General features: G+C 43.7%; 1 protein-coding gene across 1 annotated transcript in view; it reads left to right on the forward strand.

Moving 5' to 3' along the window:
- The window catches only part of elovl7a (ELOVL fatty acid elongase 7a), a 63801-nt gene that overhangs the window by 13840 nt on the left and 25217 nt on the right, over nt 1-24744 (forward strand). The window contains exons 2-4 of the mRNA XM_041200353.1: nt 10383-10487; nt 16539-16729; nt 22393-22473. Of these exons, the coding sequence (XP_041056287.1) occupies nt 10424-10487; nt 16539-16729; nt 22393-22473 (336 nt within the window). The 5' untranslated portion in view covers nt 10383-10423. The remainder of the gene's footprint in view (nt 1-10382; nt 10488-16538; nt 16730-22392; nt 22474-24744) is intronic.

A 24744-nucleotide genomic window follows, 5' to 3' on the forward strand; every position in this document is an offset into this window, starting at 1 on the left:
AGCTCTGTAGATTTTTAGATTCGCAGTGCTATTGAATTATTTGAACACTGATTGATACTCCATTATTAGATGATAGAATCTTACAGTCTGGCTTCAATGGGTACTTGAGGTTTTTTTTCTTCCTCAAACTTTCTGCTCCTCTCCTTGGAAGGCAGTGACCTTCAGTCTGGAGTACAGTTTCATAGGTACCACTTGCTTTCTGGGCATTCCATTAATTGTGAGACTAAGTAATTGGGGAAAGTATATCATTGAGCTTGATTTAGCCTTGCATTGCATCCCCCACCCTCCCCCTCCCTCCAACGACCTTTCATGCTCAATTGCAGGACAGACTGAAAACAGTTAACTCAGAGGGGGATAACGAATGAACTGTTTTACAAATGTGTCTATGAATTTGGCAGGTGTGTATACAAATTATTTTGTTTCCTGGCAACATTAATGCACAACATTTAACAGTCACTAACTTGACCAGTGGACTTCGCTATACTGAAATGAGTGCTGTAAACTTGGTCGTCTTCTGATCAAAACTGGGGTAAACTAATAATGACACAATTTTCTCTTTATTTTGTTGATAATTTGATCAAATCCTGTATGCATGTCTTTGATTTATATTTTAGCAAACATGCATTCCCATTATGAACTAGAATGTAAGCAGTGATTTGACATCAATTCTTAAGGTGACTTTGTTATACAGTACTGACAGAATATCAATTGGGCTGCTGATATTGAGTAGATATTTTGAATTTGCCAAAAAAGGAAGGGCAGAGATGTTAGCATTTATGTATGCTGAGTTTTTTCTCTCAATCTTACCACTAGGCGTTCAATAAGGTGTGATGAGCTGGAGGGATGGGCAGGCTTTACCTGCTCAGTCTCAGCTCTGCTGAGGAGTCTGATAGCTTTTTTATGTATCATGTCATGAGCTACCCAAGTGTGGTATTAACGTGAATTGTAGCTGTTAGTATCTGGCTATTTGGGATGGTCTAAACATTGTATATCAAATTTGAGAATCTGCACTGGTCTTGAATGTCAATAAGATTTCAAAACAGAGATCACTGGGAATATGTAATAAAAACAAAATGCTAGAAATACTCAGGTCAAGCAGGATCTGTGGAGAGAGAAACAGTTAATATTTCAGGTCCTTGAACTTTCATCAGAAATAGTAAAAATTAGTGATTCTAATAGATTTTGAGCAAGTGAAAGGGGGAGGTGGTGGGGTGGGGAGAAATTGAACAAAAGGGAAGGTCTGACAGAGTGGAAGGCAGGAGCAATTAAATGATAAAAGGGTTGATAGTGCAAGTCCCCTTGCAAGGCTCAGATCTTTCTCTTCTCAGTCCACCGTTCCAAAGAAGCTTGAGGAACAGCATCTCATCTTTTGACTGGACATTTTATAGCCTTCTGGACTCAACTTTGAGATCAACAATGTTAATTCATAACTTCTGCCCACATTTTGCTTCCTTTTTCATGGTTTTGGTTTTACTGTTTCTTTCCCCTTTTTCTTTGATTTCAGATGGCAGCTGTTCATGATTCTGCCATTCACACCTGTTTAATGAGATATTTAGTGGTAAAAGTATGCTGCAGATTGTATGTAATGTCTGCTTATGGGAGTGATGTTGAAACTGAGAGAATATTGTCATACCCAGTACAGGCATGTCATATTCATAACTTTACACATGAACTGAGCTCATATGAAAGCTTCTGGAACTGTAATTTATTTAAAATGGACACTGAACTGTTGAGATGACTGCCCAAGGGTGACATTTGTTTATTGAAATTGGGACAACAAGCTTCCAGAAAGTTCTGAATTGAATAACTATTCAAGGGATTTGGGCCATCCCCAGGAATAGACATACCAAGATGAATCTTACCTGTTGAACTGGCACCTGCCATTGTTTGAAGCTTACCCGAAATAGAGTCAATGGACTCCTGGACTCTGTCTCCAGATTTGCAGTTCAACAAAGGAAGCTGACAAGACCAATTATCCACAATTTAAGTATGAAAGCCCACCATGTATGTCCTATTGTATCTCAATGGCCGCCTTAGCTTTAAGCCATTCTGGGTGGACAATGGCTGTAGACCATGTGACTGAACCTGGCTTCTGACTCTGAAATCCTTTTATTATTCCAAGGCCCAGAAGAGATTTGGGCAGACTGTTGAAGAACACAGACAACAGCTGCAGAGAGACTGTATCATCTCTGCCTTTTTAAGATCCACCTGTCATTAGCCAGCCTGAGAACCAGACTCAGGAACTAGCTGCAAGTCATCCAGCAGCCAAAGGACTTAACCTGCTCCAGTTTCAAAGTTCACCTGAGAACCAATCTCCTAGATATTAAACTACAAGAAACCTCAACCTGCTGTGAACCATTTGCTTTACAAGACCCTCCATGCTTGTGCAAATTTGAGCTAAGGTTTTAAATTAAAATAAGTCTGCTCCTACGTCTTACAGTCTTATGGACTACACACTTTAAGGTTAAGAAAAGAGACATTTCTTTCCATACAGAATATACATATTACAGGCAATAAGAGAGCAAGTATATTGCTTGACAGAATCTAACGCAGACCTGAAATTCTTGCCCTATTGTTTTAAGGCCCTTTTCTTCAATGCACCATTCCCTGATCCAATAATCTCCATCGTTTACCAAGTGCCAGACATTCGCTTGTCCAACTATATATAAATAGGAGGCAAAAGTACAGTAGGTTGAACTGCCTTTATAACTGTTGATTTCTCTTCTGCAGAACAGTGCTTTGCTGTCTTGTTGCTTGTTCTGTCCAAGCATGATAGCCTGATTGAGCTTGAATGGAAAATTTAAAGGATGTTACCTACAGTAACTTTATTTTGGGGGATTTAATGCTGTGGTGAGAGTTTAATTCAGGGTTTCTTGGGGTTTAGTGCTATGGTAAGGGTCCTTTGGGGGTGGGGGGGGCGGAGTTAATGCTGTTGTAGAGATCTTTTGGGAGAGATTATAGTAATGTAATGGGGGCTTACTGAGGTGGTTTAGCACTGAAGTATGGGTTTACTAAGGGAGTTAAATTGCTGAGGTGGTTTAGTGAGGGGGCTTAATTTAGCTTGTTAATTTGCCCAGGTGGGGGCTCTATAAAGGGATATTAATGGCCAGGCTAGGTTTGGTCAGCAGGCACCATAGGTAGGGGCTGGCTGCAGTGAGGGACCAAGGAATGGCACACCTGCAGGACAAGATCAGATCTACGTTCATGGCGATCTGGGCACTGCTGATCGGTGCCTCTCAACATTAACTATGAGTTAATGGCTAAAGAATTAAACCCAACAATCTGCAGTGGAGTCCTATTAGGCCGTTGGCATTTCCCCGGCTAGAACCTTCTGGCAATTCCTGCAACTGACTAGACTCCAGATAATGTGTAGGCTTTAGTCTTTCCTCTGGATACCAACTTATGAGGTCAAGAGGTGGGGGTTGGTAAAGAAGCTTTGAAAGTCTGCACCTCTAAAACCATACCTAGGCTATGCAGCAAACAAAGGTAACCTTTTGGCTTGGAAGCTGGAATATGGGGGCTATGCCCTGGCATAAACAACCCACATTCCATAGCAAATGTATGCAAGATGGCCCTGATTGACAGTGAGCTACTTAAGCTTATTGTTGACATTGCTGCTCTACATGAAACAAGATTAGCAACACAGGCTGAATTCTTGGGGGTAATTATACTCTCTTTGCATGGAAAGAGTGCTGAACCACTCTATATGGTGTTGGTTTGACATTGAGCAACCAGCTGATGGTCTGAATCACCAGGAGCAAACTTGAAGAGCCTTATCTCCCTGTGGCTATCATCTGGAGGTGCACTTGACTCGTGCGCCCAAGCATCAACTCTATTATTATTTTTTAAATTCATTTATAGGATGTGGGTGTCATTGGCTAGGCCAGCATTTATTACCCAGCCCTAATTGCTCTTGAAGGTGGTGGTGAGCTGCCTTGAACTGCTAAAGTCCATGTGTAGGTAGTAATGCCTGGACAATATCCAGGCTTGGGCTGACAAGTGGCAAGTAACATTTGCACCACACAAGTGTCAGGCAATGATCATCTCCAACAAGAGAGAATCCAGCCCTCACCCCTTGATGTTACCATCACTGAATTCCCTACTATCAACATCCTGGGGGTTACCATTGACCAGAAACTGAACTGGACCAGCCAAATAACCATTGGCGACAGGAGCAGGTCAGAGGCTAGGAATCCTGCAACGAGTAACTCTCCTCCTGACTCCCCATCTACAAGGCACAAGTCAGGAGTGTGATGGAATACTCCCCACTTTCCTGGATGAGTGCAGCTCCCGCAACACTCGAAGCTTGACACCATCCAGGACAAAGTAGCCCACTGGACTGGCACTTCATCCACAAACATTCACTCCCTCCACCATTGACGCACAGCAGCAGCAGTGTGTTCCATCTATAAGATGCACTGCAGAAATTCACCAAGGCTCCTTGGACAGCACTTTCCAAACCCACGACCACTACTATCTAGAAGGACAACAGCAGTAGATAGGTGGGAAAACCACCACCTAGAAATTCACCTCCAAGTCACTCACCACCCTGACTTGGAAATATATCGCTTCCTTCACTGTCACTGGGTCAAAATCCTGGAACTCCCTTCCTAACAGCACTGTGGGTGTACCTACACCACATGGACTACAGCGGTTCAAGAAGGCAGCTCATCACCACCTTCTCAAGGGCAACTAGCGATGGGCAATAAATGTTGGCCCAGCTAGCAAAGCCCACATTCCATGAATGAATAAAATAAAAGCTACGCCCACAGTGCTATTAGAGAGGTAGTTCCAGGATTTTGACACAGCAACAGTAAAGGAATGGGGATATATTTCCAAGTCAGGATGCTGTGTGGCTTGGAGGGGATCTTCCAGATGGTGGTGTTCCCATGCGTTGAGGGTGGTGGTAGCATAGTGGCATTGTGACTGAACCACTAATCCAGAGACCCAGGGTAATGCTTTGGGGACCCAGGTTCAAATCCCACTGCAGCAGATGGCGAAATTTGAATTCAATAAAAGCCTGGATGGTGAAAAGCTGATGAGCACAAAACCATTGCCAATTGTGATAATGACCCACCTGGTTCACTAATGTCCTTTAGAGAAGGAAATCTGTCCTTGTGACTGCAGCCCCACAGCAAAGTGGTTGAATCTTAAAATGCTGTCTGGGGACATAAATGCTTTGCCAGGGATCCCATATCCCATGAACGAATCAAAAAAACAGCTGCCCTTCTCCATCGTAGCAGTTGTGGGTTTGCAAGATGCTGTCTGAGGTTTGGTGAGTTCCTACAGTGCATCTTGTAGATGGTACACACTGCTCCCTAATGTGCGTTGGTGGTGGAGGGATTGAATGTTTGTTTGTGGATAGGGTGCCAATCAAGCAGGCTGCTTTGTTCTGGATGGTGTCGAACTGCACTCACCCAGGCAAGTGGAGACTGTTTCATCGTACTTGTGCCTTGTAGATGGTGCACAAGCTTTTGAGAGTCAGGTGGTGAGTTACTCAACACAGGATTCTAGCCTCTGACCTGCTGTTGTAGCAATGGTATTTATATGGCTAGCCCAGTTCAGTTTCTGTTCAATGATGACCCCCAGGATGTTGATAGTGGGGGATTCAGTGATGGTAATGCCATTGAATGTTTAGATTCTCTCTTGTTGGAGATGCTCATTGCCGGGCACTTGTGTGGCACAAACGTTACTTGCCACTTCTCAGCCCAAGCCTGGATATTGTCCACATCTTGCTGCATTTGGACATGGACTGCTTCAGTATCTGAGGAGTCGCGAATGGTGCTGAACATTGTGCAATCATCAACGAACATCCCCACTTCTAAACTTATGATGGAAGGGGCGTCATTGATGAAGCAGCTGAAGATGATTGGGCCTAGGACACAACCCTGAGGAACTCCTCCAGGATGTCCTGGAGCTGAGATGACTGACCTGCAATGACCACAAGCATCTTCCTTTGTGCTAGGTATGACCCCAACCAGTGGAGAGTTTTCCTCCTGATTTATTCCTTGTTGCATTTCCAAACAGACTTGTAGCAATTGTACTCGGCTAAGGCTAATCTAGCATCCTACAGCTTTCCTCTCCTGGAAGCTTGTAATAGCCACGGGTTAATGTTGAACAAAAGGTCAATCCCGAAACTGTAGCAGGAATTGTATAACAATGAACTATGGGTGGAATTGCATAAATAATGATTTCCAACCATAATGATGGTGCGGATTTTCTGATGAAATTAGAATCATAGGTGGTAACGTAGGAAATGACCTGGGCTTGTCGCTGGAGTCCAAAAGCTATGCTTGAGGCAGAAATGTTGCAATGGCTCTGGTGATCAAAATCATTCTCCTAATTATTTTAGTGATCTGGAATAAAAAAAGAGATTTTTATTCTGGCAACACTTCTGCTCCATCACTTGCCTCCCTCTAACAGAAAATAAATCCAGCCCTACTCCTTGTGTGGAGTAAAAAGACTTAACTAGACAATTCATTGATATTGGTATTTCATTTTTGTTTTCATATGGTGTTAGTTTTCTAAGTGAGTAATTTTGTGCAATGGATTAGAAAATTGCAAATGTCACTTGATTATATAAGTGGAAGAGAAACTAAGTTACTCCAGACTTGTCAGTCTAATGTCAGCTATGAAAAATTAGTAAATCTCATTTGCGACAGAATGACTTGGCACTAAGACAATTATGAGGTGATGAGTTTGGATAAGTCATGTTTGAGGTCACACATGGTGAATATGGATGTTTCTGTATGGAATTTCAGAAGACATTTGGTAAAGTTCTACGTAAGATTTTTTTAGCAAAAACCAGAATGCACAGAACTGAGGAAAGAGATGAGTAAGGATAGAGCTTGTTCTAATTGACAGGATGTGGCCAGTGGTGTCCCCTCAGCTGGGGCCTCGGCTTTTTGCCATTCTTATCAATGAGTTGGATGAAGAAATAGAATTGCATAATCCAAGTTTTCAAATGACACTAAGTTAGGCAAAATAGGTTGTGTGGAAGGGTGCAGGAAATTACAAATAGACCGACAGATTAAGTGAGAGAGCATAATTGTGCCAAACTATAATGTTGGGAAGTATGAATTTATCCACTTTGGATCCAAGAAAGATGCGTCCGAATCTTTTTTAGGGGTGAGAGACTAGGAAATATTGGAACAAAGGATTTGGGTGTCCAAGTACAGACACAGTGAAGCTAAGGGCAAAGGTGCAAAAGGGCTCCTGGAATCCAGGGTGGGGTGGGGGAAGTTTCAAATACAAACTGGAGGGAGTGACACCTCGGTTGTTTTGAGCCTTGGAATACTGCATTTAGTGGTGGGCACTACACTTCAGGAAGGATGTATTTGTCTTGGAGAGCGTGCAGTGTAGATTCCTCAAAATGATGGCGATTGGCGCATACCAGCAGAAGAATGAATAGAATCAGAGGTAATTAAAATCCTACACAAAGGTCATCAGGAGCAGAATGGTAACCATCAGGAAGGGATCAGAGCTAGGTGAAAGAGTGAAACATTTCCTGGCAGAGGGTCAGAGAACTTGGTCCATATTCTACAGTATAAATACTATACATTTACTGCTGCATGTTTCTTTCATGATGTCCTCCATTGAAGCCTGGCATGGATGGCCCAGAGGGGAAGCTAAATCAGCCAAAAATAGTCCACTTTGAATTCAGACTCCTGACTATTACCCTTATTTCTAAGAATGGCCCCTGGCAAAAAATATGCTGAGAGGAGTTTCCTGTGACAACCAAACCAATTGATTTTTCAGGATGGATGTGGGGTAAATTGTAGTGTTCAAGCTTGTCATTCAATCAGTCATGACCAGCTTAATTTAAATGGCCATTGCACAATACCCACGTAAGTGTGGAAAAAAGGTGGATTTGTGGAATGTGAAGTGTTTCAATGCAGGCTGTCTCAAGACTTAAAACAGGTTTTTCAACATACTTGAGTAAACTGATTTAGTATATCTGCCATGTATCCTGTTCACTTTTGCAAAGATTCTGAGGGATTCACTTTTTTGATGGGAACTATTTTTACCAGCAGAAGAGGGGGCTATTGGACCTATTGTATCTGACTCTCTCTTTTGTTACAGTCCAGAACCACTCTGGCTGCCCTGCTGTCTCTGTCCTGTATTTTACATCTATTAAATACTCACCACCTCTTCCTAGCAAAGGATGCCATGGTCTCTGATCTGTGACAAAGCATTCCATATATTTAGCCTATTTACATTATGACCTCTCCATCCCTGTTTTAAGTTGTGTGCTCCCTCACACAGAAAAACTCTCCATTGTTTAGTCATACCTAATACAAAGCTTGTGGTTGTCGGAGGTCAGTCATCTCAGTTCTAGGACATCACTGCAGGAGTTCCTCAGGGTAGTGTCCTAAGCCCAATCATCTTCAGCTCCTTCATCAATGACCTTCCTTCCATCATAGGGTTAAAAGTGGGGACGTTTGCTGATGATTACACAATGTTCAGCTCCGTTCATGACTCCTCGGACATTGGTGCAGTCCATGTCCAAACGCAGCAAGACGTGGACAATATCCAGGCTTGGGCTGAGAAGTGGCAAGTAACGTTGCCTGACAGTTGTGTGGCATGATTGACCATCTGCAACAAAAGAGATCTAACCATCACCCCTTGACATTCAATGGCATTGCCATCACTGAATCCCCCACTATCAATATCCTGGGGTTACCATTGACCAGAAACTGAATTGGACACATAAATACCACTGCTACAAGAACAGGTCAGAGACTCGGAATCCTGTGGTGAGTAACTCACCTTCTGACTCCCTAAATCGTGTCCACAATCTACAAGGCACAAGTCAGGAATGTGATGGAATACTTTCCACTTGCCTGGATGACTGCAGCTCCAAAAGCACTCGAAGCTTGATACCATCCAGCACAAAGCAGCTCGCTTGATTGGCACCTCATTCATTTCCTCCATCACTGACGCACAATCACAGCAGTGTGTACTATCTACTAGATGCACTGCAGGAACTCGCCAAGCCTCCTTAGATGGCCCCTTCTAAACCCACAACACTACCATCTACAAAGACGAGGGCAGCAGACATGGAACACCACCACTGGAACTCCCCCCTCCGAGCCACTCACCATCCTGACTTGGAAATGTATTGCTGACACTCACTGGGTCAAAATCCGGGAACTCCCTAACAGCACTGGTGTACCTACACCACATGGACTGCAGCGGTTCAAGAAGGCAGCTCACCACCACCTTCTCGAGGGCAATTGGGGATGGGCAATAAATGCTGGCCTAGCCAGCAACACCCTCATCCCATGAATTGAATAAAAAAAGGAAGGAAATACAATAATGCAGTGAAAATGGTACTGAACAGAAACCCAAGTTGAATCCAAATCCCACCATTGCAGTTTGAAGGATTGAATTCTACACTCCAATCATCTTGAAAGAGGTTAAGAGACACCTTTTAAGATCCCTTCATCAGAATCTCCAACTAGATTAAATATTTTCCAATATTTCATAATTTTAAAACATCATGTAAACAAATCATGTTAACCTCTTTGTCCTTTTGTCTGTGACATCTTTTGGTTATCTCCACCAATCACTGGCCCTCTATCCGGCTCTTCTTGTCCCAACAACCCCTCCCCCACCCTTAAACCTCTCTTCTATTTTTACTTAGTTCTGTTGAAGGGTCATTCGGACTTGAAATGTTAATTGTGCTCCTTTCCGTGGATGCTGCCAGACCTGCTGAGTTTTTCCAGGTATTTTTCTTTTTGTTTTGGATTTCCAGCATCTGCAGTTTTTTACTTTTATGCTGTTAGCCTTCCCTGCTTCCATGGAACAGTACCAGTAATTCAAAAGTCTCAGAAACCATTTACCACCCTGGGATCATTCTGATAAATCTCATCTTTTTATGTTAGTTCTCTTTATGCAATGGGGCACAAAGCTTCACACAGCACTCTGCTGGTCAAGCAATTATTCGAAAGTAGTAAAACCCTCCATTTTATTTCCCTGTGCCTCAGACTGGCTTAGTACAGAATAAATTTCTATTTAAAAAGTTTGTTTGCTTAGATCAATTTGGTTTTATCCTTAAATTGCTTTTAAAGGGGAATGCACATGATCTGCCTAAATTTTATTCTGAACCTATTTTCTGGAAATTGCTGCACTGAGCTGTTCACTAATTCATTTTGTGTCTCTTCCATTCTCTTGTGCTCATGCTCTTTACAATTGTTAATGACTTTAGTTCGTTCTTAAACTGCAGATCTAATGGGTTCTAATCATTCTCACACCTTGTGAAGCCAGCTAATAGAAAAAATATCCTGGATATTTTGTAGTGCTTTTGAGAGAAAATTGGTATCACATTACCACCTCCAATGAAACAGATTTATAGGAAGTAACATGCATTTTGTTTGCAGGACTGAAGTACTCCTGAGTAGCATTTTGTGCATTGCTGGAAATGTCCTTCAAAGAACTGACAGCCAGAGCCGTGCTCCTATATGATGAATGGCTTAAAGATGCAGGTAAGTGCCTTTCTATGCAGACCAGAACTAGGAAGAACTTGATGTTAGTTTGGATATTAGGCTGTCTTTGAATGTGACGGAGGAGGGGTGGGTTCTGTTGCAGGGTGGGAGGAGGGGGGCATGGGTATCATGGTACACGTTCCGTGCCCCGCTCTTTCTCACGCCCATAATACCTTGCATGCTCTGAGTGACCCAATCCCTCTTGTCGATGTTTCTGAAAGACCTTTAATGACCTGCAGGCTATTGGAATCAAAGCAATCTTCCAGGATTAGAATTTTCATAATCCTTACCAGTAACTTACCCACTATTGGTTCAATGATGACTAATATTCAGCTTTGCAAATTCTGTGTACGAGCTGGGTGGGGTCAGTAAAAGCAGTTACACAATTTTTTTCTTGGTTCTGAGAGTGGTGACTTCTTGGGGATGTTCTACTTATGTGGTTATCAACAGCCCCTTGTCACAGCAGCAACTTACAAAGCTTATCAGTTTCATTATTTGGGTTGAGAAGTGTTCTATAAGAACATGATCCTGGCATTGTCCCAGACTCTCAGGTTTTCCTGCTCTCTTCAAAACTCCCTCCCTCCCTACCCCTAGTTGATTTAACAATTGTGGAAAATCAGGTGAGTCAAGCATATGCTAACTTCATTCATTTCTCCAACCACCATGTGAGGCTGCCAAACAAAGAGCAAGTCTAAATATTAACCTAATGTACTAAGCACTAGGACTTTAGGAGGGCTCATTTTAGTCATTCATTTTTGGTGACTCTGGCGGAACCCAAACTGGGCTTCAGTGAGCAGGTTATTGATAAGCAAGTGCCGCTTGATAGCACTGTTGATGACCCCTTCGGTCATTTTACTGATGATGGAGAGTAGCCTGATGGGGTGATAATTGGCTGGGTTGGATTTGTCCTGCTTTTTGTGTACAAGACATACCTGGGCAATTTTCCACATAGCCGGATAGATGCCTGTGTTATAGCTGTATGGAGCAGCTTGGCTAGGGATGCGGCAAGTTATTTAGCACAAGTCTTAGGTACTATTGCCGGAATGTTGTCAGGCCCAAAGCCTTTGCAGTATCCAGTGCCATCAGCAGTTTCTTGATATCACGAGGAGTGAATTGAATTGGCTGAACTCAGGCATCTGGGATGCTGGGGGTCTCTGGAGGAGGGAGAGATGGATCATTCACTCAGCACTTCTGGCTGAAGATTGTTATGAATGTTTCAGCTTTATCTTTTGGACTGATGTGCTGGGCTCCCTCAGCATTGAGGACGTCAGTAAACCAGGGACAGTGATGGTCACTCCTATTGACACTGTCATAGGACAGATGCATCTGCGGTAGGCAGGTTGGTGAGGATGAGGTCAAGTATGTTTTTCCCTCTTGGTTCCCTCACCACCTGCCGCAGACCCAGTCTAGCAGCAATGTCATTTAGGACACGGCCAGCTCGGTCTGTGGTGGTGCTACTGAGCCACTCTTGGTGATTGAGATTGAAGTCCCCCCATCCAGAGTACATTCTGCGCCCTTGCCACCCTTAGAGTTTTCTCCAAGTGGTGGTCAATATGGAGTACTGATTCATCAGCTTAGGGGGGTTGGGTGGGGTGGGGGTTGGGGAGGTGCTCGGGGGTGCAGTATGTAGTAATCCGCAGAAGGTTTCACTGTTGATGCTTGATGCCATGAAACTTCATGTGGGCTGGAGTTGATGTTGAGGACTCCCAGAGCAGCTCCCTCCTGAATGTATACCACACTGTGCCGCTACCTCGGCTGGGTCTGTCCTGCCGGTGGGACAGGACATGCCCAGGGATGGTGATGGTGGTGTCTGGGACATGATCTGTAAGGTATAATCCTGTGATGATGACTATGTTAGGCTGTTATAAAAGCAAAATACTGCAGATGCTGGAAATTGGAAACAAAAACAAAAATTGCTGGAAAAATTCAGGTCTGACAGCAACTGTGGAGAGAAAGACAGAGTTAACATTGAGTCCGTATGACTCTTTAGATAGATGGAGGCAAAGAGAGATTGCAAAAGATGTCATAAACAAAAGGTTGAAGGGGTGTTGATGGTGACATTAAGAGTAGAAAGAAGAATGAGCAAGTGACAGGTGGCCCTAGTGGGGGTGGTGTGGGGAAAAAAGATCAAAGTAGCTAAAAGGTGGGGATAAAACAATGAGTGGAAATAAATTTTAAAAATAATAAAATAGGTGGAAAAAAAAATATATATATAAAAAACTTTTTTTAAATTGAAAAAAGGGATCAAAAAGAGGTGAGGATGGATGAGAGAGCTCATGATCTGAAGTTGTTGAACTCAATGTTAAGTCCGGAAGGCTGTAAAGTGCCTAATCGGAAGATGAGGTGCTGTTCCTCCAGTTTGCATTGAGCTTCACTGGAACATTGCAGCAGACCAAGGGCAGACATGTGGGCATGAGAGCAGGGTGTTGTGTTGAAATGGCAAGCAACAGGAAGGTCTGGGTCATGCTTGCGGACAGTGATCACTCAGTCTGCGTTTGGTCTCCCCAATGCAGCGGAGGCCACGTTGGGAGCAGCGAATGCAGTAGACCAAATTGAGGAAAGTGCAAATGAAGCGCTGCTTCACCTGAAAGGAGTGATTGGGCCCTTGGACAGTGAGGAGGGGGGGAAGTAAAGGGGCAGATGTTGCACCTTCTGCGATTGCATGAGGCGGCACCATGGGAGGTGGTTGAGGTGTTGGGCATGATGGAGGAGTGGACCAGGGTGTCCTGGAGGGAACACCAGACATGGAATGCCGAGGGGGGGGCAGGGTGAAGGGAACGTGTGTTTGGTGCTGGAATCATGCTGGAGTTGGCGGAAATGGCGGAGGATGATCCTTTGAATGCAGAGGCTGGTGGGGTGAAAAGTGAGGACAAGGGGGTTCCTACCATGGTTCTGGGAAGGAGAGGAAAGTGTGAGGGCAGAGGCGCAGGAGATGGGTCGGACACAGTTGAGGGCCCTGTTAACCACCATGGGTGGGAAACCTCGTTTAAGGAAGAAGGAAGACATGTCAGAAGCACTATTTTGGAAAGTGGCATTGTTGGAACATATGTGACGGAACTGAGAGAATGGGATGGAGTCCTTACAGAAAGCAAGGCGTGAGGAATTGAAGTTGAGGTAGCTGTGGGAGTCTGGCTTGTAATGAATATTGGTGGACGGTCTTATCACCAGAAATTGAGACAGAGAGGTCAAGGAAGGGAAGGGAAGTGTCAGTAATGGACCATGTGAAAGTGATGGATGGGTGGAAATTGGAAGCAAAATTAATAAATTTGTCCAGGTCCAGGCGAGAGCATGAAGCGGCACTGAAACAGTCATCGATGTACCGGAGAAAAAGTTGTGGGAGGGGGCCTGAGTAGGACTGGAACAAGGAATGTTCCACATACCCCATAAAGAGACAGGCATAACTGGGGCCCATGCGGATACCCATAGCCACGCCTTTTATTTGAAGGAAGTGAAAGGAGTTTAAGGAGAAATTGTTCAGTGAGAGAACAAGTTCAGCCAGACGGAGGAGAGTAGTGGTGGATGGGGATTGCTCGGGCCTCTGTTCAAGGAAGAAGCATTGACCTCTCAGATAATCCTGGTGGGGGATGGAGGTGTAGAGGGATTGGACGTCCATGGTGAAGAGGAGGCGCTTAGAGCCAGAGAGCTGGAAATTGTTGATATGATGTAGGGCATCAGAAGAATCGCGGATGTAAGTGGGAAGGGACTGGACAAGGGGAGAGAGAATGGAGTCAAGATAGGAAGAAATGAGTTCCGTGGGGCAGGAACAGGCTGACATGATTGGAATACCAGGACAGTCCTGTTTGTGGATTTTGGGGAGAAGGTAGAAGCGGGCTGTCTGAGGTTGGAAGCTGTGGAGGGAAGATCCCCAGAGGAGATGAGGTCAGTGATAGTCCTGGAAATAATGGCTTGATGTTCGGTGGTGGGGTCATGGTCTAGGGGGAGATAGGAGGAAGTGTCTGTGAGTTAGCGCTCAGCCTCTGCGAAGTAGAGGTCAGTACACCAGGCAACAGCACCATCACCCTTGCCGGCAGGTTTGATAACAAAGTCCGATTTGGACATGAGAGAACGAAGTGCGGCAAGTTCAGAAGGAGGCAGGTTAGAAAGGGTGAGAGGAGCAGAGAAGTTGAGACAGCTGATGTCACGCCAACAGTTCTCAATAAAATGATCAAGAGCAGGTAAGAGGTCCAGGTGGAGCAGAATACTGGAGGCAGGTGAAAAGATCCATTGAACGGGGGGAAGGACTCCTGCCCAAGGAAGTGAGCACGGAGATGAAGGCGGCAGAAGAAGAGTTCAGCATTGTGCTGAGCCCGGAATTCATTGAGGTGAGGGCGTAAGGGTATGAAACTCAGTCCTTTGCTGAGTACTGAACTGAATGTTCAGCATCAGAGTGGGGAAGGTCATGCTGAATACACAGCTGGGGCTGGGATTAGAAGATGGGATGGGGTTAGGGGGATGGGAAAGGGTGGAGGGTCCTGGATGGGCGTTGGTATCAATGAATTGTTGGAGCTTGTGTTCCTTAGCACCTGTCAGGCTGTTGTTTGACTAGCCTGAGACAGTGTTCTCAATTTTGGCACAAGCCCACAGATGTTAGTAAGGGGGATTTTGCAGGGTCAATCATATTTCTGCGGATCTGAAGTCCCATCTGAAGTCCCATGTAGGCCAAACCAGGGCAAGTGAACCATATGGTTTTGTACGACAATTGACAGTGGTTTCATGGTAGTCGTCAGACTTTTAATTCCATAATTTTATTGAATTCAAGCTCCACCAGCTGATGTGGCGGGATTTAAACCTGGGTGCTGGGTCTCCACTGCATTACTGGCCCAGTGACAATACCACTATGCCACCACCTCCCCCTAAAGGGGTGAGAGTGCCTTTGACACCAAGGCAGCATTTGACAGAGTGTAGTATCAAGGAGTCCTAGCAAAATTGGAGGCAATGGCTATCGGGAGGGGAAATCTCTCCGCTCGATGGAGCCTTATTTAGCACAAAGGAAGATGGTTGTTGGAGGTCAATCATCTCAGTTCCAGGACATCACTGCAGGGGTTACTCAGGGTAGTGTCCTTGGTCCAACCATCTTCAGCTGCTTCATCAATGACCTTCCATCCACCATAAGGTCAGAAGTGGGGATGTTCGCTAATGCTTGCACAATGTTCAGCACCATTTGCAACTCCTCAGATACTGAAGCAGTCCATGTCCAAATGCAGCAAGACCTGGACAATATCCAGGCTTGGGCTGACGAAGTGGCAAGTAACATTCACGCCACACAAGTGTCAGGCAATGACCACCTTCAACAAGAGAAAGCCCAACCATTACCCTTTGATGTCTGATGGCAATACCATCACTGAATCCCCCACCATCGACATCCTGAGGGCAGCCAATGTCCAGAAACTGAAGTGGACTAGCCATATAAATATGGCTACAAGAGCAGGTCAGAGAGTAACTCACTTCTTAACTCCCCAAAGCATATCCACTACCCACAATGCACAAGTCAGGAGTGTGATGGAGTACTCCCCACTTGCCTGGATGAGTGCAACTCCAACAACACTTGACACCATCCAGAACAAAGCAGCCCGCTTAATTGGCACCCCATTCATTAACATTCACTCCCTCCACCATTGATGCATAGTGGCAGCAGTGTGTACCATCTACAAGATGCACTGTAGAAACTCATCAAGGCTCCTTCGGTAGCACCTTCTAAATCCATGACCACTACCACCTGGAAGGACAAGGGCAGCAGATACATGGGAACACCACCACCTGGAAGTTCCCCTCCAAGCCACTCACCATCCTGACTTGGAAAGATATCACCGTTCCTTCACTTTTGTTGAGTCAAAATCCTGGAACTCCCTCCCTAACAGCACTTTGGGTGTGCCCACACCACATGGACGGCAGCAGTTCAAGAAAGTAGCTCACCACCATCTTCTAGGGGGTTATTAAGAAATGTTGGCCTAGCCAGCAATGCCCACATCCGTGAAATGAAAAAAGAAATATAAATTATGAAATTGAAGTGAAGCTAAGAGAGAACAACTATTGTTTTTTTCCTTCCTGTAGATCCCAGAGTTGAAGACTGGCCATTAATGTCTTCTCCACTCCCACAAACAATTATTCTTGGAGCCTACATCTACTTTGTAACATTCTTTGGACCAAAACTGATGGAGAACAGGAAGCCATTGAACTTGAAGCAAATAATGATTGTGTACAATTTTTCCATGGTGATCTTTTCAATATATATGTTTTATGAAGTGAGTATTTTCTTTCTGCGATTTGACTACTTCTGTAAAACTTGCACCTTTTAGAAGACTATTCATGAAATTCATTGTGTTGAATTTGCATTTTTTAGCTGTTAGGGCCATTTGAAAGGATTAAGCTGCAAGTTCATATTTCCTTGTGTGTGAGAGCACATTGCTGATTTCTTTTGCCCACGTTCACAGCAAACTAGTTCCTATTCTTTTCTTCATGGTATTATATATTTTTATTTACTTCAAATTTGAAAGGTGCAAGTTTGAACCTCCCTGATGTCCAGTAAGCTTAGTCATCCATCACATCTTGTTTAACCAAGTCGAACATTGCTGTCTTTGATTCTCAGCTGTGAAAGCCACCTACTATTCCAGGATTGTGCTGAAGGGCAGGTGTAACATCTTGGGGCACTCTTTCTCTCATCAATCAATAAACTCCTCCCCTGCCTCTTTTGGGCTGTCCTCGTAGTTCCACACCGCCCACCCACCCTCCCCCCCCACCCCCAACCCTCACAGGTAGTGCAGGAAGCTTATAGGTTTCTTTGGGCTGAAGAATTTGAGTAGCTGCTTTCCAAAACACCACTCGGGCTTTTGCACTCACCCGTGCTCTCGCCCTGAACTCTGTTTTATCAGCTTTTCCCTTATCCCATAAGCAATATACCCTCTAATGTTTATTTGTAGGCATGGCTCATTAATTTTGTGCATGGGCCCTTTGTTTTTGGTACAGCTGTGCGCACACGGTATGTTTAAGGGACCGAATTGTCTGCAGCCTGTGCAGGAACTTTTGGGTTGCACAGCTTACCGGGATCACTGCTCATGAGCTTCACTTCCTGTTCCCTCAGTCAACCTCCCACTCAGTGGAACAAGCATATTCTCCTTTCTTGCTGTAATGCTGCCTTAATATAATAATAAGTTTCTTTTCCCCTCCAGTACATAGCTTCTTCCGTTCTTGCCACCTCAAAAAAATTTGGTCTTGCTTTCTATCTCTAATATTCCTCAAATGTTTGGCTTGATCTCACATCTCCATCTCTCGCATGGCTCTGTTTGATTCCCTGTATCCAATTACACTCTCTCAACTCTGAAACAACATTTTCTGTGCTGCTTTATCCTTTCCACAGAATTTTGAAATGCAATCTCGCTTTGTGTTGCCCTCAGTTCCATTTCTACTTATCCAAACGCAGCCATCACATTTCTACCAATAGTTGCCTTATGTCTCCTTCACATTAGCATGAGGTACCTGCAGATTTGTCTTCAAGCCCCACCTTATTCATATTTACATGCTGTTCCTCAGTAACATCATGCAGTACTATTGGGTCTGCTTTGCTAATTATACAGCTCTATTTATCCACCACCACCTTTTGGTTTCTTATCTGCCTTTGTGTTGTCAGACTGCTTGAACCATCATCCAGAGGTGAGTTACAACTTCCTCTAACTCAACAGATGACCAAATTTTCAGATCCATACCATGTATTTCTTCTGTCTCCATGGACTCTCCCTCGAGCAAAATTAAACCATTTCTAACCATCGGTCATCTTATTTAATTTTGAACTGTTTCAGATCCTATATTCTCTACAGTAACGTTGCCCACTCTCACCTTTGCAATATTGTTCTTCCCTGCCTCTAAATGCCTGTCTTTGCCTCTCCCAGTTTTCACTCGTCCAATTCTCACCCTTCCTATATGTGTAAGACTCTGCTGCATAATTCCTGTCTGCACAGACCTATTTTGACTCTCACCCCCAGTGCCTTAAGTTTAATCTTTTTAAATCTGCTAATGGCCTTGTCCCACCATATCTGTGCAATCTCTTCCTACCTTGTTTTTTCTCCTCCCTTCACCCCAGTATTTGCAACCAAGCCTTTAGCTGCTGTGGTTCTTGTCTCTGAAACTCTGTGTAAATCCAACCCTCTGTTTTTTGTGAAAAATACATCTGTGAAGTAAGTGTATTCACCCAGCAGAATCTCTCCGCTCCTGTCCCAGCAGCGGTTTCTGTTTTGCTTGTTGTTGCTTTCATGTTAAAAGCACTGCATAAAAGCAATTTGCCATTCCATTGCTCAAAGGCAGTAAGAATAATTGGTGTGGAAACTGGAGGAATCATCATTGCTCTCTGGAGTGTGCTCTTTTGTAGCTGGGGAGGGAGGTAAAGTACAATTTTGTTGACCCAGGTGCTTAGTGCACATTACTGGCTATTCCATTTTCCAACACAGGCATGTGACAACTTCGTCAGCGTGAAAATTCATCTCATATAATCACATTTTTATGTAGATCATTGGGAAATATTCCAAGAATCCTTGTTGGATGTAAAGCCACTTTGGGTAGATTTCTAAATGGTGCACTTTTGGGTCAATGCGGAAAATGAAATCCATCCAGCATTATTTAATCTCTCTTGCTGTAAAACTCAATAAGTTTCACCTCATATAAGATTATGTTTATTTTGTATTCCCACTGTGGACTTGCCTACTAACTATGCTCAATTTACTTGAGGCCTGTTTCCTTATCACTATTGTCTCATTTACATTTTTGGCTGCTTATCCTTACACTTGCATAGTAATCACAAAGTAGGTTCAACTTCTCATTTGCTCCTCCTTCCACATCAGTTCTTTACCCAACTTTATTCCCAGAATTAAATCAAGCAGCATTTCTTTCCTCATTTTATTTGAAAAACATTGACCTGTGTATTATGTTCTTCTCTTTGATGTAAAGGTACCAATTGCACAACAAGAACTGGTAACAATAATATGGGTTCTTTATTTGAAAACAATTATATACTGAGAGTTAACTTGGAGGGAGTTTGTACATCTAGTCAGTCTACAAGCAGAGATCAGAAGTCATGAGACTAATATATCACACTCCGTGTTGGTTGGTAGTAGTTGACAGCTGTTTGAGATAAGCATCCTTTTAAAGGTACATATGCATCAGGTCACAACATCTTTCTGAGCCATTGTTTGGTGAGTTTGGCTGTGAAAGGCTGAATCATCACTTGTCACTTCTGTGGGTACATACATTTCGGTGCATAAAGTGGAAGAATGTTTGCACCCACACCCGTATCCAGTTTTGCATAGAAGTTATGCTGACCTTGCATCTGTGGGCATGCAATCTCGATGGTGGCAAAAGCTTCTGTTGATACCACTGTGCCAATAAGTTTTTTGATCTTCACCGCACTGATTGTCGGCTCACTTTGTGTATTAAAGGCCTGGTCATCCTCCTCATCTGACTTTGTAGCTTGGCTAGACATTTTGTGCATCTTGTCTTCATACTGTTTGGTACGTGCTCTTGGTTGTTTGGAATGCTGTACCAATGTGGCTTCTCATGATGTCTAGCCACTTGTTCCCGCCTTTGCTTTCTGCATTGGCATTACATGTCCTCTGGTGCTACTTGCTTTACATACAGTGTTAAAAGCTGGACAGTTTCTGGGTGCATGTATGTAACTGCATCACCCATATTCCTTACTAGTCTTGCCTGCATTGGCTATTCTGGCAAGGGTGGACGAATTATGCATAGCCTGTAGACTGTCTACCCAGTAATATGGCTTTGTATTTTGGTCTGCTTTGGTTTGGTTTAAGAGGTCTTTTTTGTAACGCCTCTATCAGGGTAGATGCTATCACCAGTTTGATTTTATCCTATTGGCTAGCTCTGTTGCTGTGAAGCTGTAATTACACCCCTTGGGCAGAATTTTCTGCTAGTCGGGCGGGCCCGACCCAATCTCCGGCAGGTGGGGGGCTAATCCCCATTGGAGAAGTGGGCCCCGTTGCCATTTTACGTGGGCGGGCCAATTAAGACATCCAGTGGGAAGCGCTATGTGCTTCCTGTGCGATTGGGGGGGAATTCCCTAAAAGCGAGAGTGCGCTCTTTCGCGCACGAAAGAGCGCACATCTCCCTGAGGCTAAGTGCTGCCTCATGTGACAAAGTCACATGAGATGGAACATGTTCATAATTTACATAATTTTATTAAACTTTTTAAAACCCTACATGAAACCTCATCCTGCCGGTGGATGCGGTTTCATGTTTTTTCTATTTGCTGCCGGGGCTCCTGGCCAACCCGCCAACCTTAAGGTTGGACGGGCAGGTCCTTTTAATTGTATAATTGATCCTTAGCCATTGACAGGTTGGCGGGCCCGCAGCTGATTTTGCTGAGCCCCCGCCTTCCTGAAAATTTAAATGGGCTGGGATGACGTCGGGGGTTCCACCTGACATCATCCCATGTCATTTTATGTGTCAGCGAGCGGGCCCTGCCCCCTGCTTGCCAATGGCAAAATTCTGCCCCTTGTCTCTGCATCTACCTACAAATTGGTCAATGGTCTCTGTCGGTAATTGCCTAAAAGACCAGCTTCACTTGTAATTGGTCTTCGAGTTTTGGGCATATTTTATCTGGATTTTTAAGATGGTTGTTGCGCTGACCTGTATGTTCAGTCTTTGGAGGCTTTGTTGTCTATAACAATTCTAATTTTCATGGCTTGTTTGGTCCGTAAATATTGAGGTCCAGAAAATGTAGCCCAGCTTGTTGGAACACAGTAAACTCAGGTGGGTGATCTGTTGCTTTTCAATCAAGTGTTGGAAACTTTGTGGTCATCTTGTAGTTTTTGTGGAATTTCTAATACTATGTGGAAGCCATTCAGGTTGATTCCCTTTTCCTAAAAAGACGGTGGAAGCAGAGTTTGTATATTTTTAAGGCAGAGGTAGATGGAATCTTGATATGCAAGGGGGTGAAAGGTTAACAGGTAGGTAGGAATGTGGAGTTGAGGTCAGCCATGATCCTATTGAATGGTGGAGCAGGCTCAAAGGGTTGAATGGCCTACTCCTCTTTCATATCTTTATCAGCTTAAAACTGCACAATTGGTTCCCAAAAATAGTAAAATTCCCAGAATGTATGCCATATAATTCAGTCATTGTAAATGAATGGTCATGATGAGCATTAACATAAAACCACATCTTGTCAAATTCTATGCAAAACCCCAGGGCCATATTTAGTATAAAAATCACATGACCATGTGCATTTCCTGAATCTCATGTTCCATTTCTAGACAAATTTGTTGAAAATTACACTCTTGCCCTTGGTAAACAGTATTTTATCCAATTTATTGAGTAAGGGATTCAACTAATGTGATTGTCGCATGCTAATTAAAGTTACAAGAGTAACCAATCACTTGTGGCTCTCCTATAAATTTCAAGCAATTTATTTGGAAATCAGCTGCTTGCAGGTGTAATGGTCAGCAAGGGACTTATTCTGAAAGTGAAGAATGCAATACTAAAAACATAATTTTTATATATATTACACCCCATGCATTTACCCCTGAATGTTTGGTGCTTTTATACCTGTACTAGTATTTGTTTAGTTTTGATTTTCTGCTGTCATTTATATTTATATTAAATTTGGCTTCATCCTTGTGGGTGAAGGTTTTGATTCCACAGCTGATATTGGGATTGGAGTGTGGATAACTCAGATCCTGGACTCCCAAATCTAGACTAGACTCTGGTACAAAACAAGTATTGTTTTGTATGACAAAGTGGTGCAGGAGTTGAAAAGAATTCCTGCAACAAAATTGAGTTAGCAAGGATTTTTTGGTGTGTAAGTCAGTGTTAACATACCTCTGATATTTGTGTGTGTGTGTGTACGTGTGTGTACGTGTGTACCTTGCAATAATTAACTTTTTTTGGTTGCTTTACCAATTAACAGTTTCTTATGTCTGGCTGGGCCACTGGATACTCATTCCGCTGTGACATTGTGGATTACACCAGGTCACCACAAGCCCTCAGGGTAAGTGAAAATTCAGCTGCCCTTTTTCAGTTCTGCTTGGAGCATATCTGGGTTTCAGATTTCATCTCTCGGTTAATTCTGAAAGTTGTTGAGGGAAAGGAGAGGCACATGGATTAGCAATTGGCTCTGCCAGAGAAACAACCTGCTATAGCAACAGCCAATTGTTTTGGCTGAGCAAAGTCTTACCACTGTTAGTTAGTTCATTGTACAACTTCCCACAAATCATGTTTATTTGCATGCAGCTAAAATTTTCATATACTGGAGGAAACATCTGCTGAGAAGGGCAAGGGCAGTAGGCGCATGGGAAAAGCCATCACCCAAGTTCCCCTGTAAATCAGATATCCTCTCGACCTACAGAGACATCACTGTTCTTTTGTCACTGGATCAAAATTCTGCAAATCCCTTCCCAATAGCAGTAAAGGTGTACCTGCACCATATGGACTGCTGCATTTCAAAAAGGTGGTTCAGCACCACTTTCTCAGGGACAATTAGGAATAATCAACAAACCAGTCAGTGAAGCTCACATCCTATGATCTAATAATAAAATATAAGCATGCATGAGTTTTATATGAGATAACTTAAGCAAATTGAAGATAGTGAATTTAAAAAAACCAAATGTCAGGGATTTCTGAATCTCATTGTCACCTCTGGAAACAAAATCTCAATTGAGGCTTGTTGTTGCATTCAATATGTTACTTTCTGTATCTTCATGTTTTAGATGGTGCAAGTTGTAATTTTTTCCTGTCTTGTTTTGAGACTTTGAATACAGGCGCAATCTGTCCTTGAAGTAATGTAAATGAGTCCATGGCATTATTTAAAGATCAAGGGTTTTATAAGACCATAAGACATAGGAGCAGAAATTAGGCCATTTGGCCCATCGAGTCTGCTCCGCCATTCAATCATGGCTGATAAGTTTCTCAACCCCATTCTCCCGCCTTCTCCCCGTAACCTTTGATCCCCTTAGATAGAACCTATCTATCTCGGTCTTAAATACACTCAATGATCTGGCCTCCACAGCCTTCTGTGGCAATGAATTCCATAGATTCACCACTCTCTGGCTAAAGAAGTTTCTCTTCATCTCTGTTCTAAAAGGTCTTCCCTTTATTCTGAGGCTGTGCCCTTGGGTCCTAGTCTCTCCTACTAATGGAAACATCTTCCCCACATCCAAACTATCCAGGCCTTTCAGTATTCTGTAAGTTTCAATCAGACCCCGCCTCATCCTTCTAAACTCCATTGAGTATAGACCCAGAGTCCTCAAACGTTCCTCATATGTTAAGCCTTTCATTCCTGGGATCATTCTCGTGAACCTCCTCTGGACCCTCTCCACGGCCAGCACATTCTTCCTGAGATACGGGACCCAAAATTGCTCACAATATTCTAAATGTGGTCTGACCAGAGCCTTGTAAAGCCTCAGCAGCACATCTCTGCTTTTATATTCCAGTCCTCTTGAAATAAATACCAATATTGCATTTGCCTTCCTAACCACTGACTCAACCTGCAAGTTAACCTTAAGAGAATCCTGGACTAGGACTCCAAAGTCCCTTGCGCTCCAGATTTCTGAATTCTCTCCCCATTTAGAAAATAGTCTATGCCTCTATTCTTCCTACCAAAGTGCATGACCTCACACTTCCCCATGTTGTATTCCACCTGCCACTTCTTTGCCCATTCTCCTAACCTGTCCAAATCCTTCTGTAGCCTCCTGGCCTCCTCAATACTACCTGTCCCTCCACCTATCTTTGTATCATCTGCAAACTTAGCCAGGATGTCCTCAGTTCCTTCATCTAGATTATTAATGTGTATAGTGAAAAGTTGTCCCAACACTGACTCCTGCGGAACTCCACTAGTCACTGGCTGCCACCCTGAGATGGGCCCCCTTATCCCCACTCTCTGCCTCCTGCCAGACAGCCAATCTTCTATCCATGCTAATACCTTGCCTCTAACACCATGGGCTCTTATCTTACTGAGCAGCCTCCTGTGTGGCACCTTGTCAAAGGCCTTCTGGAAGTCCAAGTAGATAGCATACATTGGGTCTCCTTTGTCTAACCTACTCTTTACTTCCTCAAAGAAGGCATGACGTCCCTTTGATGAAACCATGCTGACTTTGCCTGATTTTATCATGCACTTCCAAGTATTCGAAATCTTACCCTTAATAATGGATTCTAAAATCTTATCAATGACCGAGGTCAGGTTAATCGTCCTGTAATTTCCCGTCTTTTGCCTCACTTCCTTCTTAAACAGGGGGGTTACCTTAGCGATTTTGCAGTCCTCTGG

This window comes from Carcharodon carcharias, chromosome 1 (genome assembly GCF_017639515.1).
Source record: "Carcharodon carcharias isolate sCarCar2 chromosome 1, sCarCar2.pri, whole genome shotgun sequence".
Classification (NCBI taxonomy): Eukaryota; Metazoa; Chordata; class Chondrichthyes; order Lamniformes; family Lamnidae; genus Carcharodon; species Carcharodon carcharias.